This window comes from Ostrea edulis, chromosome 1 (assembly GCF_947568905.1).
Source record: "Ostrea edulis chromosome 1, xbOstEdul1.1, whole genome shotgun sequence".
In the NCBI taxonomy this organism is placed as follows: Eukaryota; Metazoa; Mollusca; class Bivalvia; order Ostreida; family Ostreidae; genus Ostrea; species Ostrea edulis.
This window is the reverse complement of record NC_079164.1, coordinates 101,933,249-101,951,912: the sequence shown is the minus strand read 5'-3', so window position 1 is coordinate 101,951,912 and position 18,664 is coordinate 101,933,249. Positions and strand designations below refer to the sequence as shown.

At 36.1% G+C, this 18,664-nt stretch overlaps 1 protein-coding gene across 2 annotated transcripts in view; it reads right to left on the bottom strand.

The window, feature by feature from the left end:
• Nucleotides 1-603: 603 nt before the first annotated feature.
• The window catches only part of LOC125669368 (uncharacterized), an 18,783-nt gene continuing 722 nt past the window's right edge, over nucleotides 604-18,664 (bottom strand). Inside the window, exons 2-6 of one of the 2 annotated variants that reach the window (XM_048903837.2) lie at nucleotides 15,622-15,675; nucleotides 14,393-14,914; nucleotides 4,702-4,748; nucleotides 4,397-4,543; nucleotides 604-2,897 (exon numbers count right to left, since the gene is read on the bottom strand). In XM_048903837.2, the coding sequence (XP_048759794.2) occupies nucleotides 2,811-2,897; nucleotides 4,397-4,543; nucleotides 4,702-4,748; nucleotides 14,393-14,914; nucleotides 15,622-15,675 (857 nt within the window). In that variant the 3' untranslated portion in view covers nucleotides 604-2,810. The remainder of the gene's footprint in view (nucleotides 2,898-4,396; nucleotides 4,544-4,701; nucleotides 4,749-14,392; nucleotides 14,915-15,621; nucleotides 15,676-18,664) is intronic. The other variant, XM_048903838.2, reaches the window with a different exon arrangement.

Here is an 18,664-nt window from a genome sequence, read left to right as displayed (position 1 = left end):
AGTGGGTCAATAAGGACCTTATCATCTACAGTCCTATGGTGAGCCAATATAGACTTTATAATCTACAGTCCTATAGTGGGTCAATAAGGACCTTATAATCTAGTCCTTTAGTGGGTCAATAAGAACCTTATCATCTACAGTCCTTTGGTGGGCCAATATAGACCTTATAATCTACAGTCCTTTAGTAGGTCAATAAGGACTTTATTATCTACAGTCCTTTGGTGAGCCAATATAGACTTTATAATCTACAGTCCTTTAGTGGGTCAATAACGACCTTATAATCTAGTCCTTTAGTGGATCAATAAGGACCTTATCATCTACAGTCCTATGGTGAGCCAATATAGACCTTATAATCTACAGTCATTTAGTGGGTCAATAAGGACCTTATCATCTACAATCCTTTGGTGAGCCAATATAGACCTTATAATCTACAGTCCTTTAGTGGGTCAATAAGGACAGTCTTTTCCCCAATGTAAAACAGCTAATACTAACAAGAAACCTGTTAAACCAGAATAGAATATTTGCTCTTACAAAATTGCATTTGAAGTGCATCTTCCAAAACTATTAAGAGAGATGGAAGTAAAAAGATAACAAACACTGGTGTAAAATATCCCTCACTTTATATCACAGTGTACTTATCACAGGATACAAAACTCGTTGATGTTATGCTTTAAACATCTAGATATATCTCTACAGAAGTCTGTAAAATAGTTCTGTAAAAGACAACATCAAAATATTTTCAAGATTGGATAAAACAGTAGTCTTAGAATGTTTCAAATTTTTTTCTCAAAACATGCTTACAAAATATAAATAATGATATGGTTAAGTCACCTGCCTTCATATCTTACATATTTGAAATATGCTTTAGATAAACATGAGCTATTAAAGCAACTTATAATTACAAGATAAGTTCCAAACTTAACATAGTTTTAATTAAAAACATGATATACATTGTAACAACAGGTTTTTTTTTTGGTAATTATGTTTTAAGTGGTACAATAAAACAAGTTTATAATGAAAATTACTTCGCTATAAGCATGAATTCATTATAAGCATGTTTACTGTAACTGTGTTTTACTGTGTATGGTAACAATACAAATTTACAGTACAACAAGTGAGTCAGTGTTCACAGAATGAAAGACAATGGCACATTGAAACATTTGTATTCAGAATCTCAATTCATGATCTATATCAAATTTTCGCATTCATCACACAAACAGACATTTATAAACACAATTCACACAGCCATGAAATGACAAGCACCTAAAATACATCAGCTATTTACAGGACATGATAGCCATTTTAATTTACCCCATGCAATGAGGAACAAACCTTACAAAATGGCCACCATAAGATCGGCAAGAGTCTCTCTATTCCTTGCTCATTGATGAGATTCAACCTATATCACTTTGTTGTGATCATTAAGACATTGGTATGGTTTTGTAAAGAATAATCTGAACATTTCATGAATCTGCGAAATAAATGCATCAATTGTTCCATGTGATAAAAATAAAAATCACATATTGTTTGCTGCTTTCTTTGATGGAACCTGACCATGGCAGCATTACCAGCAGCTTGAGTTGACATCTGAGATGACAGTTGACAGTGTGAGTTAACATCTGAGATGACAGTTGACAATGTGATTTAACATCTGAGATGACAGTTGACAGTGTGATTTAACATCTGAGATGACAGTTGACAGTGTGAGTTAACATCTGAGATGACAGTTGACAGTGTGATTTAACATCTGAGATGACAGTTGACAATGTGATTTAACATCTGAGATGACAGTTGACAATGTGATTTAACATCTGAGATGACAGTTGACAATGTGATTTAACATCTGAGACGACAGTTGACAGTGTGAGTTGACATCTGAGATGACAGTTGACAGTGTGAGTTGACAATCTGTGTTGACAATGCATGAAGAGATAATCCTCCAAGCTACCATTTTAGTTTGACTGACTAGCTGTAGATTGAAGATGTCATGGGTTCTTTGTCCATTATACAACACAATGAGGTTATACACAAATAGAACACACAAAGTCAGAGCTGATCACACCACAAACTGAGACATCATATACCTGGTGTGTAAGTGTTGCTATGGAGACCTGTGATTTGGTATGTAAGTGTTGCTATAGGAACATCACCTGGGCTGCGTTCAAGATCATAGCAGCTACGTAGGGCTCGGTAGCGCTACAATCTTGAGCAATGTGCTAGGCTAGCCCTATGTAGGGATAACAAGCGTTAATTCATACAGTGCGTTCAATATACCTAGATATCTAGCCTAGCAGCTAACCCTACGATCTTGAACACAGCCCAGGTATGTAAGTGTTGCTGTGGTAAAACTTTGACATGTTATTTAAGTGTTGCTATGGGAACATACATGTATCACCTAGGCTGTGTTCGAGATCGTTGTGGCTAGCCTAACTGCTAGGCTAGATATCTAGGTCTATAAACGCACTGTATGAATTAGCTACGTAGGGGCTAGCCTAGATGTACATTCAATTTTATAGCTCTATCTAGCACTATGTAGCCACTACAATCTTGGAACGCAGCCCTGGTATGTAAGTGTTGCTATGGGAACCTTTGACCTGGTATGTAAGTGTTGCTATGGGAACTTTGACCTGGTATGCAAGTGTTGATATGGGAACCTTTGACCTGGTATGTAAGTGTTGCTATGGGAATTGTGACCTGTTCTGTGTTACATGAGATCAGCAGTATAATGCCTTTGTTATAACTCCTATAACTAACTGATGAAAGAGGGGTACCCCATACACATTCACAAAATGACACTCTATAGGCCGGTGTTATGTTGTACTAATTCCTTTCTTCTCACAGAATTCCATAAACCTCTTGTTCTCAAGGTCTGTCATGATTTTGTTGAGGGCATAAATCTGAAGATGAAATAGTAAAATAAATTACTGTCCAAGGATTTATCTTATTACAATTATTTTAAGAACATGTTGCTTAAAATGGTCATATACAATGTCTATGTGCAAATTCGATGGTTTAACTGTACAATGACAATCATATACAGTAAAACATGCTTATAATGAATCCATGTTTATCGTGAAGTGATGTTTTTTCCCCTATGAGAGGGAAATAATAAATATTTTATTGAATTTAATGAAGTTTGGCTATAATGAATTGTTTTTTGCTGGCCCTGGAGATTTGCTATAATTGTGTTTTACTGTATCTTGTCAATGCCATTTGCATTATCAACAATCTACATATATAATTCCATAAAGCAAATTTTTCATAAAGTTTGTCCATCATTTACTTGTTCACCATTATCTCTCACTTCCTCTCTCCAATGAAAACTATCAATATCTGATACCAGCAATAACTCAGATTATGTTATAAATGTCAACTTTATTTGTAATAAAGGGATAGGTTCAAGCTAGGTTTAAAGGGCCAAAATCAAGTTTACTCATTTCTTCAACCACTAATCTTTATCTGTGATATACGATGTATATTACGTACAATATAAAATTTTACAGATATACCCAAATACTACAAAGGAAAACAATGGAATTATGGGTAATTTTCATAATCAGCGAAGATTATTACAATGAAATCACTTAGTACCCCCTCCCTCTATTGTTTTCATAATACAAATGTAATAGAGGAAAGAATAAAATTTAAGGCTGGACCGGGAATTGAACCTGGGACCCCTTTATTACTAGTCTGGTGGTCTACTGAGATCCATATAGCTCTAACTGCTATACAAACAATTTAGACAGTTATTTTAAAATAAATCTTCATAATATAATTTGCCTTGTTATTTTTTATACATATACATGTATAGGGATTTATGTCATACTGAAAATAAATTTAAATCACAAAATACATAAAGTAGCAAAGGCTTATTACTGACAAACATTCAAAGGACTGTGTGTGATGATGGCCTTTCTGTGTTAACGCTCAAAATGTCAAATCTTTAAAGAAAGACTAAATCGTTCCTTTATTTCACAAAATGTCCTCAGCAGTTTGACGTAATTTGTCTCTAATATTTACAATTATATGAAGTACACAGCATCAAAAGTGGCACATAATTTCTCATTTCTATGGAACTTTAGATAAACAACTTCCTACTACTGACAAGTGTCTGCTGACCCCTACTGACAAGTGTCTGCTGACTACTGACCACTACTGACAAGTGTCTGCTGATCACTACTGACAAGTGACCACTGACCACTACTGACAAGTGTCTGCTGACCACTACTGACAAGTGTCTGCTGACCACTACTGACAAGTGTCTGCTGACCACTAATGCTCAACTCCCATTGATTACATTTTCTTGTTGACCTCCTTTTAAAACAACTTTACCCAAATTTTTACTCCTCTCCCATCCAGTATGAGGTTCAAACAAGGTCATGACCTTTATGCTTACCTCTATCCTCTGTTTGACTCTGAGATCCTTTTCCCGCTCCTTCAGCTGGTGTTTTTCCTGCTTGGCCTGGTCTTCTCTGCGTTTTGCTGATTTTTTCTGGGCTTCCTTCTCCAAAACTTGTAGTTTTACTTTCACTGCTCTCTGTGCCTAATACAAAACCATGATTTTATATAGTCAGTTTTGATGACTTTGGTAAAGATCTTTCTTAATGTGTACATATTTTGTACATTAGAATATTTAAGACTATGGATATTTTATGATGTTTAAAGCAAGCGTTATGGCTGTGCTTGGGGTTGAAGACTTACCCTTATGTCATTCATACTTGGTATATATTCGACTTTTTTGGATGGGTCTGAAAAAACAAAAATATGATTTAAATTTTGAATATAAGACTGCTATCCAAAATATCTTTTGAATTTTGAAAGAAGAAATGGATTTTCTATTATAAAAATACACTCTTTTTGGAAATGAAATTTCAATATCCATGTATTCAACAAGAATTTATGAGATAACTGTAGTTTTTAAGTGATTTCAACCATTATATCAATCAATTGAAACATAAAACATTCAGGAAATCTTGCCCAAAAGCGCATGCAAAATTTAACAGAAAAGAGTTTGGACAGTCAGTGATATCCCAAAGTAATTTCTTGTGTGCATGTGTAATTTCTTGTGTGCATAATTATGTTGACTTTACCTTGTACCTTAAAGGAGAAGTCTTATATATTTGATGCCTGCTGCCTAATCCTTATTATGTTATTCATAATAAAATACTGTTTAAATAGATATCCCGAGGTCAGATGGACAGTGATATCCTGAGGTCAGATGGACAATGATATCTTGAGGTCAAATGAACAGTGATATATTGAGGTTGGATGGAAAGTGGTATTCTGAGGTCAGATGGACAATGATATCTTGAGGTCAAATGAACAGTGATATATTGAGGTTGGATGGAAAGTGGTATTCTGAGGTCAGATGGACAGTGATACCCTGAGGTCAGATGGACAATGATATCCGGAGGTCAGATAAAGAGTGAGGTCAGATGGACAGTGATATCCTGAGGTCAGATAAATAGTGAGGTCAGATGGACAATGATATCCTAAGGTCAGATAAATAGTGAGGTCAGATGGATGGTGATAGACATGGACAGTAAACATTTACCAGTTTACCTTGATCTTTGAGACATATAAAGATTATAAACTAGTAATAAGATATCCATGCAAATTTGAACCACATCAAAGTTACTCTTGCTGAAGAATCTACACCACAAACTGTAAACTGGTCCCTAATCTGGACTAAGGAATAAACCTACTTCACAAACTGTAAACTGGTCCCTAATCTGGACTAAGGAATAAACCTACTTCACAAACTGTAAACTGTAGGTCACTAATCTGGACCATGGAATAAACCTACTTCACAAACTGTAAACTGGTCACTAATCTGGACTATGGAATAAACCTACTTCACAAATTGTAAACTGGTCACTAATCTGGACTAAGGAATAAACCTACATCACAAACTGTAAACTGTAGGTCACTAATCTGGACCATGGAATAAACCTACTTCACAAACTGTAAACTGGTCACTAATCTGGACTATGGAATAAACCTACTTCACAAATTGTAAACTGGTCACTAATCTGGACTAAGGAATAAACCTACATCACAAATTGTAAACTGGTCACTAATCTGGACTAAGGAATAAACCTACATCACAAATTGTAAACTGGTCACTAATCTGGACTAAGGAATAAACCTACATCACAAACTGTAAACTGGTCCCTAATCTGGACTATGGAATAAACCTACTTCACAAACTGTAAACTGCATGGTCTCTAATCTGGACCAAGGAATACACCTACATCACAAACTGTAAACTGGTCCCTAATCTGGACTATGGAATAAACCTACTTCACAAACTGTAAACTGCATGGTCTCTAATCTGGACCAAGGAATAAACCTACTTCACAAACTGTAAACTGGTCACTAATCTGGACCATGGAATAAGCCTACTTCACAAACTATAAACTGGTCTCTAATCTGAACTATGAAATAAACCTACTTCACAAACTGTAAACTGCTCACTAATCTGGACTAAGGAATAAGCCTACTTCACAAACTATAAACTGGTCTCTAATCTGGACTATGGAATAAACCTATTTCACAAACTGTAAACTGGTCACTAATAAAACACAGTCCAGATGCAGCATCCAAATCATAATAGACTGTGTGCATCCAGAGATGCATCATCCATACAAGATGGAAACATGGCGAGATGATGGTTTCTTGGTGTATAATATACCTGACTGTGGAGCAACACTAAGGACCTCACTGTGTTGTCTGCTGTTCAGAAGGCCACACATCACAGAAATACGTCACAATCGAACTTAAAACCCAGACTGCTACATACATCACAGTATCACCGTATAAATTTTGAACTTCGAACAAGGAATGCTAATTGAGTTGTTTTAAGATTCTGATTAACACGGACACCTTGCAACACACATTTTTTATACTGCATAAATTTACAAAATAGGACATCCACCTCTCCAAACAATAACACTTTGTTTAAACACTGATTGAAAATCTGCCTAATGTTCATCCCCCACAAGACTTAAGTGAGGTTGTGTGCACTGATTGCTTGTAAATGTATGCAGTTTAAAAGACTAATTTAAATATTTTCTCTCTCGGTAAAGTTCCCTGTCTGTTAGAACTTTAAACTTTACTTCAAATCTACCTAAGAAAGCCATGAGAAAAAAATGTTTTGGTACCGAGCAACGACCCAGCTTACAGATGATCTGTTTATTAGCTCCCGTTCAACTTGTTATTTAAAATATTTTCTGCATGTACTAATGCATTTCACTTTAACATTAAAACATAACTAAAAGTAAAAAAACCCAACATAATTATTCCAGTAATAGAGATTTCTGCTGTAAGATTCGGTTCTCAGGCTGTGAAAGTTAAGTATATATTAGACTGAGTATGTTGTATGACATTTGTCAGCTAAAATCTAATCTTGTCACTGCAGGTGTGATCAATATGTTCAGTCAGATGAATTAGATTTAATAAATATAAATTCAAGTAATGAATGAAGTGCTTTCATGAGAATTTGGGAGTTTAGAATAATGTCTTGTTTAACAGACACTGATAGCACAATGGCAATGCAGTAAAACTATCTCAGGGAAGGAGATTGATGCTGACAAGGGAAAGAACTCTTGCCTATCATCCCTTTAATTTTTGATCAATTTCAACATAACTTCTCCTACCTCAGTATATGGAGGAAGAAGATTGAAGCACAACAGCTACAATGATTTTCTACTATATACTGGTTCATAGTTCTTTGACTACCTTAGATAATCTACGTTTAACCTCTGATCATGTGATGACCCAATGACTTTGATATCTGACCTTCTGAACTCAACACTCTAAAGTCATGAAGAATAATTTATGTGAAGTTTTATTTCTGAAGCTTATACAGGACTAAAATATCATTATCATCCAGAGATCAAACCACATCTTACCATGTGACCCAATGACCTCGACCTTCTGATTTAAAAAACAATGATAGTATTCCGTATCTGCCTCTGATTCAATAACATGAAATTGATTTACTGGACCTGCACACTATGAATTTTACTTGATTCAAATTTTTTAAATTTTAGAAAATATATAGCTAGGTTGGGGACAAAACAATAGGGGCATTCTTAAGGAATGAAGACTCATTAATTAAGCCCCATTAATTAAAGATCAAATGTCACAAGAAGCCATCTGCCTCTCACCTTCCATCTATTTAACATGTTTAAGGGCTGTGTGCAACTTATAGGCTAAAAATATTTATTGCTATAAAAAAGTTAGCTCCTCAGCCAATCTTATTAAAATCAGATCCTTTGATTTGCTCATGTAGTTCACTACACCAGTGTAGCAGATCTATGCGAGCGAATCATAGGATCTGATTTTAATCAGATTGTTCCTCTGCTTTTGAGCACAACTGTGCAAGATGTTAAAACTGTAGGTACTATAGTCAAATACTTATTTCAGTGGTCCAAACATATCATACATTTATTTGATACCTTCACCTATCCAGATGAAATTTTTTATGTTGATTCTTTTGAAAGGGTTTGGAAAGGAGTACACTTTGTGGCAGAAGGAATGTTCAATCAAAAAGTTCTAAATCTGCTCAATTCCACAGTTTCTGTTTTATCGAATATGTTGTCAATATCTATACCCCTAGATGTGACCCTACCGGTATTTCAATTTTGTCATTTATAATTAATGCAACTAGTAGAGACTTGGAACTTATCCAAATGTTGTAAAGAACTATGCATGCTAACTCTGGATTCCTGCCTACATTTTCAACTCGTATATATTTTAAAAATTAAGCTTTGCAATTTTGCTAATGGTTTTTAAATGCAAAGTAGAATCCATTAGTAACTTATTATTAACTTAATACCAGTGTTAATTAATTAATTGCTCTTATTTCTTTTTAAAATATATTTCAAATCTCTGATACATCTTTTTTCTAACTGACATGTTTTTTTTGAAGATTTTAACGGATCCGTAGATTTAATAAATATTAGCAAATAACGTTTTTAATTTTTATAAATATTTTTTATTAAAAAAATTAGAGCATCTATCTGAGTCGTTTAGGCATGTTTTCTTAAATATTCATATTATGAATCAAATCACAGCAAAATTTGGACTCTAGAGTGTCTTATTTGCAAACAAATACATGTACCTTTTTTATCATTCTGGGATAAATCGCAAAAAAAATCATATGAAATAATTGAGAGCTTGTATCTTTCGGTGGTGAAATCATACTTCATAAGTCTTAGGTGTTTTAACAAGCCATTAAATAAAAATTTAGTGCAATGAGCTACCTTAATCTAACATCTACAACTCCAAATTTTTAAAGTTTCATTTTAGATTTTAAAGCAAGAATTTATAACATATGTACAATTTTAAAATTGACAATACTCTATATGCAGTATATTTTTTATTTATTTTTTTTTTTTTTTTTAAATCTTTCAGTATATATCAATCAAGTAAAAAAAGGTCACAATTTCCAATCTACTAGAATAAAACTTTTTTTTATATTTCTATTGACCATTATAAGACATGAGTATATATTTGATGTAATGATTTGTGTTGCTTATCATTGTTTTGGAAGTATATTTTTGATTCCCTTTCCATGCAGAAATCAAAAGTATACTTTCAAAAATGTTGATTCTGCTCCTATTTAGGTGTGAACCTCTCTAAGGAGTTAGAATTATTAAGGGTGCATAAAACAAATCTGCCAGAGACAATTACACAAAGCTATTTTCTGACTAAAATCTATTTTTAGCAATAAATATAAGTGTAAAAGTCATAAATAGGATTCAAATCCTCTCGAACAAGCTGAGATTCTCTGTCATTACTCATCCCTGGTTATAGTAATACCTCTTGACTACCTTGAAGCATATACTACTAGGCATTAAAGAAAACAAGAGGCCCAAGAGCCTAGAATCGCTCTTCTGATAAATTGTACAACCCCACCATTTCTATTCTTAGCCTCTTAGTATTCTAAATCTTTAGTTAAATCCTAAGAATTCAAAAAAGTAGGTCAATGTGACCTACTTTTTGGTTTACACATTTTGAGAACCCAAGAAATATCAACTGACAAAGTTTGATGATTTTAAGCCAATTAGTATCTGAATATTGAAATATAGCTGTCAAATTCCAATCGTAGGTCATGGTGACCCACTTTTTGGTCAGCGAACTCCGAACATGCAAGACCCATCAACTGACAAAGTTTGATGACTGTAGGTCAAATAGTATCTGAAATATATAAATATAGGTGTCCAATTCCAAAAGTAGGTCAAGTTGACCTACTTTTTGGTCGAAACCCTTCGAACATGCAAGACCCATCAACTGACAAAGCTTGATGACTGTAGGTCAAATAGTATCTGAAATATATAAATACAGCCGTCAAATTCCAAAAGTAGGTCAAGGTGACCTACTTTTTGGTCGACACACTCCGTAGACTCAAGATGCATCAACTGTCAAAGTTTGATGATTGTAGGTCAATTAGTGACTGAAATATATAAATGTAACTGTCAAATGCCAAAAGTAGGTCACAGTGATCTACTTTTTGGTCGATACACTCCGAAGACTCAAGATGCATCAACTGACAAAGTTTGATGATCCTAGGTTTTACAGTGCCCAAAATATGCATCTAAAATTGAAAATGTGAAATTTGAATATCTGCAAAATTCAAAAAGTAGGTCACTGTGACCTACTTTTTTTATAAATATGTTTCAAGGCCTCAAGATGCATCAACTTACAAGATTTGATGATTCTAAACCTCTCGGTATTTGAAATAACAACTTAAAATAGATCTATAAATGATAGGCCATAAAATTCAGAAAGTAGGTCACGGTGACCTATTTTTCAGTTGACGCATTTCAAGGTCCCATGATCCACCAACTGACAAGTTTTGATGATCATAGGCTTCAAAGTGTCCAAGATATGCATCAAAATTAATTTTAAAATAAATACCTGCAAAATTCAAAAAGTAGGTCACCATGACCTACTTTTGAGACAACTTGACACAAGGTCCTAAGATGCATCAATTGTCAAAATTTGATGATCCTAGTCCTTATAATGACTAAAATATCTAAGATTTAAGGAATTTAAAAATTTTATAAATTTAGGTCAACTTTGAAGTGACCTTGAGACCACGCCCTTTGCCCCAGGGTAATGCCTTGAACAATTTTTAATCTACAACATATCCTCATCCTTATGTGTAAGTTTGGTGATAATCTGCCCTGTGGTTCTTGAGAAGAAGATTTTTTAGCAACCACTACTTTTGTTTGTATTTTCCTGATTATCTCCCCTTGTTAAAGGGTCACATCCCTCTATTTAGTATGTATGAAAGCCCTTGGGCCAATGATACCCTGTAACAAATTTGAAAAAAATTGGCCAAGGGGTTCTTGAGTTATAGCCCTTTTTCTAAAAAGTTTACGCACACCGCACAAATGGCCATAGCATTAGCTCTTTGAGCCTTTGGCTCAGAAGAGCTAACAAAAGACCACAAAATGTGAATAAGGGGCAAATCAACCAAACTGCTAAAACCTCTTCTGCATATCCAAGGAGCAGTGTAATGGAAGTCATCAAGTGTAGACCATTTTCTGTTAGATTGATTGAACTCTGATAGAATGTATCCATACATAAATTTTTATAGTGTGTGTGAACTTGAGAGTGGTGTATTGTGTGTGTGAACTCACCAGGGAGTGATATATCGTGGGTGTGAACTCATCAGAGAGTGGTGTAGAGTGAGTGTGAACTCATCAGAGAGTGGTGTAAAGTGAGTGTGAACTCACCAGGGAGTGATGTATAGTGAGTGTGAACTCACCAGGGAGTGGTGTATAGTGAGTTTGAACTCACCAGAGAGTGATGTATAGTAAGTGTGAACTTGAGAGTGATGTATAGTGAGTGTGAACTCACCCGGGAGTGATGTATAGTGAGTGTGAACTCACCGGGGAGTGATGTATAGTGAGTGTGAACTCACCAGGGAGTGGTGTATAGTGAGTGTAAACTCATCAGGGAGTGATGTATAGTGAGTGTGAACTCACCAGGGAGTGATGTATAGTGAGTGTGAACTCACCAGGGAGTGATGTATAGTGAGTGTGAACTCACCGGGGAGTGATGTATAGTGAGTGTGAACTCACCAGGGAGTGATGTATAGTGAGTGTGAACTCACCAGGGAGTGGTGTATAGTGAGTGTGAACTCACCAGGGAGTGATGTATATTGAGTGTGAACTCACCAGGGAGTGGTGTATAGTGAGTGTGAACTCACCAAGGAGTGATGTATAGTGAGTGTGAACTCACCAGGGAGTGATGTATAGTGAGTATGAACTCACCAGGGAGTGATGTATAGTTAGTGTGAACTCACCAGGGAGTGATGTATAGTGAGTGTGAACTCACCTGGGAGTGGTGTATAGTGTGTGTGAACTCATCAGAGTGGTGTATAGTGAGTGTGAACTCACCAGGGAGTGATGTATAGTGAGTGTGAACTCACCAGGGAGTGATGTATAGTGTGTGTAAACTTGAGAGTGATGTATAGTGTATGTGAACTCACCAGGGAGTGGTGTATAGTGAGTGTGAACTCACCAGGGAATGATGTATAGTGAGTGTGAACTCATCAGAGTGGTGTATAGTGGGTGTGAACTCGAGAGTGGTGTATAGTGAGTGTGAACTCACCAGGGAGTGGTGTATAGTGTATGTGAACTCACCAGGGAGTGGTGTATAGTGAGTGTGAACTCACCAGGGAGTGGTGTATATTGAGTGTGAACTCACCAGGGAGTGATGTATAGTGGGTGTGAACTCATCAGAGAGTCTTGAATAGTGTGTGTACACTCGAGAGTGGTGTAGAGTGAGTGTGAACTCACCAGGGAGTGATGTATAGTGAGTTTGAACTCACCAGAGAGTGATGTATAGTGAGTGTGAACTTGAGAGTGATGTAGAGTGAGTGTGAACTCACCAAGGAGTGATGTATAGTGAGTGTGAACTCACCAGGAAGTGGTGTATAGTGAGTGTGAACTCACCAGGTAGTGATGTATAGTGAGTGTGAACTCACCGGGGAGTGATGTATAGTGAGTGTGAACTCACCCGGGAGTGATGTATAGTGAGTGTGAACTCACCAGGGAGTGATGTATAGTGAGTGTGAACTCACCAGGGAGTGATGTATAGTGAGTGTGAACTCACCAGGAAGTGGTGTATAGTGAGTGTGAACTCACCAGGTAGTGATGTATAGTGAGTGTGAACTCACCAGGGAGTGATGTATAGTGAGTGTGAACTCACCAGGGAGTGATGTATAGTGAGTGTGAACTCACCAGGGAGTGATGTATAGTGTGTGTAAACTTGAGAGTGATGTATAGTGTATGTGAACTCACCAGGGAGTGGTGTATAGTGAGTGTGAACTCACCAGGGAATGATGTATAGTGAGTGTGAACTCATCAGAGTGGTGTATAGTGGGTGTGAACTCGAGAGTGGTGTATAGTGAGTGTGAACTCACCAGGGAGTGGTGTATAGTGTATGTGAACTCACCAGGGAGTGGTGTATAGTGAGTGTGAACTCACCAGGGAGTGGTGTATATTGAGTGTGAACTCACCAGGGAGTGATGTATAGTGGGTGTGAACTCATCAGAGAGTCTTGAATAGTGTGTGTACACTCGAGAGTGGTGTAGAGTGAGTGTGAACTCACCAGGGAGTGATGTATAGTGAGTTTGAACTCACCAGAGAGTGATGTATAGTGAGTGTGAACTTGAGAGTGATGTAGAGTGAGTGTGAACTCACCAAGGAGTGATGTATAGTGAGTGTGAACTCACCAGGAAGTGGTGTATAGTGAGTGTAAACTCACCAGGTAGTGATGTATAGTGAGTGTGAACTCACCGGGGAGTGATGTATAGTGAGTGTGAACTCACCCGGGAGTGATGTATAGTGAGTGTGAACTCACCAGGGAGTGATGTATAGTGAGTGTGAACTCACCAGGGAGTGATGTATAGTGAGTGTGAACTCACCAGGAAGTGGTGTATAGTGAGTGTGAACTCACCAGGTAGTGATGTATAGTGAGTGTGAACTCACCAGGGAGTGATGTATAGTGAGTGTGAACTCACCAGGGAGTGATGTATAGTGAGTGTGAACTCATCAGGGAGTGATGTATAGTGAGTGTGAACTCACCAAGGAGTGGTGTATAGTGTGAACTCATCAGGGAGTGGTGTATAGTGAATGTGAACTCATCAGGGAGTGGTGTATAGTGTGAACTCACCAGGGAGTGATGTATAGTGAGTGTGAACTCACCAGGGAGTGATGTATAGTGAGTGTGAACTCACCAAGGAGTGGTGTATAGTGAGTGTGAACTCACCAGGGACTGAAGAATAACGTGTGTGTGTGAACTCATCAGGGAGTGTTATATAGCGAGTGTGAACTCATCAGGGAGTGGTGTATAGTGAGTGTGAACTTACCTGGAAGTGGTGTTGCAGGTGGTGCACAAGGAACTTCCATTCCACAGTCCTTCACTATGCCTGACTGCTTCTCTGATAAATAAATCTTTGTAATCCGTGCAATCTCTGCATGGTTGATTCGACTAGATGGGTACACAAAAGACTTGGAATTTTGAAAGTTTTCTGAGTTAGAAGTCCTCACAGAGGAATCCGTTTTGACCATGAAGTTATTGGTCATTTGTGGAAGTGATAGATGTTTTGTGTTGGTCAGGGAACGATTTCCTGAGCTGACTGTCTTTGTTGTCTCTCGTTTCTCCGAGTTCTTGCGCTCTGACGTCTTATGGAGAACCATAGGTTTACACATGGATTCCAGGACACCCAGTCCAGCAGCACCAGTGGTCATATTCTGAGTATCATTCTGTTTCACACCAGTCTTAACAGTTGTTGCCGTGGGAATGCGTTGTTTAGATGCTCCACCATCTTTCCCCTGGGTGGATTTGCTCCGTAAGCCGCGACTGGACTTTGCCCTCTTCTTTCTCTTTCCTGAAATTTACATCATTGAGATAAATAAACAGTGCGAGAAACAGATTGTTATATCTAAAACTGTTTCTTACATTAGTAATTTATCAAACAGCTTCTCAGCTAGGGTGTAAATCAATTTGATAAAATGGTGGTCACAAAAAACCCAAACAATTCACATACATGTACATGTTTTTGTCAATAACTGGGTAGAAGTTTGGCTGTGTTGTGCTTAAGCTAGTATAATGTCTGATTATCCTTTAACACATGCATTTCATTTCTCAGATGCAATTAACATTACATTGACAAAGAAATGAATGTTTTAGGCTGACAGAAGGCTTTGAAGTAACTTTAATTTCCTGTTGTCTATTTCTATTCCTTTACCATGTTTACTTGCACAATCTGGTATGATTAATCAAATCCCCCCAGTTATAACAAAATTGTTGTATGTATATAGATGAGTGAACTCGATGTTTTGCATCAGTGCAAGATGTGGATTAGAAATTTGATATCAAATGCCAATTGAAATGAATATATATATATATATATATATATATATATATATATATATATATATATATATATATGAATATATATATATATATATAACTCCCCAAACCAGAGCAAACAATCTTTAGGTAAAATGGTACAAAAAATAAAATTTCAAAAAACAGCATGCAGTTATAATGAATGAACAGCACACTGTTACAGCAATCTCTGATCTTTATCACCTCGTTTCCTCTTTTTTGTAACTTTATGCAGCAATTTTGGAATATTTTTCTCTTCTGAAAATTAGCAGAAATTACTTGCCATATTATGACTTAGTTATAATTCATATCTAATCATTCGTTTAAGCAATAAGACATGGTTAAACCTGAATTCTTTCCACTGCAGCCCTTTGGGATCTATTTTTGGTTCATGACCTTTTTAAGGATTCTCTGTAGGTATTTTTTCAAGGTGAGCCCTGGACTCATGGTTTTCAAAAAAAGTCTGACTGCATCCTAGAAACGTTCGGGCTTGTTGTATTGCACTATTCGTTGGGAAGTTAAAATGCATATGGATGCATTTTATGCATTTGTATTTAAATTATGCTGATTAATCAAGATTGATGATTATTGATTTATTAATTGTCAATGGTAATTAAAATCTCATACAATGAACTCCCCTTATTTGAAATTACTGCATATACCTTAATTTTCACTGTACGGTTATATGAGTAATCCTGTGAATTTAAAACTGCGAAAAAATCAAACCATAAACAGGAACAAATACAGTAATACTCTTAAGATCTATAGGAAATTTCAAAGGTAGATTTCCTTCTTTTTGTTTTTTTTCTTCTTTCTAATAATTTTTTTTTTTTGGTGGTGCATTAACTGCAGCTGCAATGTCGCATTATTGCAGCTACAATTGTCTCACCCTCAAAACTGTGACCTTGATGACTAAACAAATCTAATGCATAAATCAATTACAACATCTAGGCCTAAGTAAATATTTCCATTTCCATTATTTTAGCCTTTGAAATCTTTACAAATTGTAATAATAGCCATTTCCTTGTGAGTGTGCAGCAGTTGTAAACAATTCTAATGCACTTCATGAAGTACGGTGGTATGAAGTGTGACAGTCCATACTCTCATGGACTTTCAAAAATGAAATTTATTTCTTAAATAGATAAAAAATTTCATTTGACAATGTAATAATAAATTGCATTATTAATATATTTAACCAATAATGACAAACTATAAATAATTCTAAGCATTTGAGTTACTTGCATTCTTGACAATATTTATTTATAAACTGACAATCAATTCAAATCAGAGCCCTCAATCTAAAATAGTGTAGCAAATATGCAAGCATTTGAATCTAACACCTAATTCTAATTAGGTTGTAAAATTTAGTGACATGAATGGTGAACTATTGATTAAACAAAAACCTAATCAAAAGCGGTCTTAAACACACAGGTGTGCCCCAGGCAGACAACTACCCCAATGTATCAGGTCACCACAGTGTGGCATTGTTCTTCAGATTTCTGAGTGTGTAGTTACCAGGATCAATGTGATAAGTTAGGCAAATATATAAATTTTTTGTTTCTGCTAACATCCCCAAGACAAAATTAGTTTCTAAAGTAGAAAATAAATTCTAATCACATAAGTTTACTTTTCTTACATCTGGAATAATTTCACATCCAGGACACAGGTTCTTGTGTTACAGAGAACCCTGGTTATTTCTATTTTTCATTTTTTGAATAGTTTTAAAGCAAACACTTCCTGGACATGAACCCTCTCTTTTGTAAAACCTTTAGTGGATTGACTCAGCTTGCAAAAGAGTGGTACAAGAATTGACACTGACAATTTATATTATTATATGATTGAATAATTCCTAGCTCTAATTGGCTGAGATCCAACAATGTAGAAATCATACTACGTTATGTTTACCTGCACGTGACCTTCCAGGTTATTTTTTCCACATAGGACCAAAAATAGACCTTCCTGGTGAACATAAGGAATTATTTTTTCCACATAGGACCAAAAATAGATCGTTGAAACTTACAATTAAAGCAAAGAACAATCTTGAAGGGTTTTTTAATCATTTAATTATATAATAAAACAATTACTGCTGTTTTTGAGGTCAATACGATGATTTAGCCACCTTCGAAGTACAATATTCACCTCGCCTGAATCGGTGAATATTGTACTCCTCAGGTGTCTAAATCATCGTATTGACCTCAAAAACAGCAATAATTGTATAATATCAATGGAAACTTCTCATGCAATTACACTGTTGTAATGGCCAATGTTGCCTAAATCAAAACTACATCTCTGACAGGGTTCGAAATTAACTTTTTCAAGCACTAATCCGTATGGACTAGTCACTATTGATGTTCTGAATCACTAGTCCACAAAACATTTCACTAGTCCGTCCAGTATATCATATTAAATGATCATTTTATTCAACAGTATTTAATGAAACCAAACACATCACAGTTGCAAGCAATTAATTTTCTGACACTTACAGAAGAAAAAGACCACCATACTTTATTTTGCATTCAAGATTTTCAGAAGCATACAGTAACCTCTGAGTTAATCCTTTTATAAACGTCCACAAGTGCGGTCGAGATCGACGTTCCTGTTGTTTTCGTGCTCAGTTCTTAGAGTCACAGGAGTTCGAAATTTTATCAATAAAGTCAATAAAATTCACTTGATTGACCAAGCCATGAGCTATAGTGTTACAAACTCCTGTGTTTGAGTCGCGAATGACGACAACATGTGCGCACAAACGTGCTTGTTCTTAGATCACACTACTTGCAGTTCTTGCACCTTGAATCCGTTCTCGTGATGCGTACTTGGAGTTCGGAATCGGCAGGAATTTGTGCTCGTTCGAAGAATGACGATCTCGAACGCACTCCATATGTGGAAGATCAGGATGTCATAGTCACGCAAACACTTAATCATGCAGGTAATCAACCATAAGTTCAAACAACTAAGAGACTCAGACAAATCTTGCTAAAATCTTAACCAATTCAAGATTGGTTTATGGATTTTCACTAGTCCGTACGGACTAGTGCTATAGAGAGTTTACTTGTCGGATACGTTTTTTACTAGTCTCGGACTTACGGACATGAGGTAATTTCGAACCCTGCCTGAAACCTCGATGATCTGGATTAAAGAGTCTGAAGCTCTATTGGGTTCATACACAAGCTAGCACATCAAGGGTATATGCTTGTAAAAATGCTGCCCAGTGCATTCATACAATACCAATGCTAATATATTTACATGT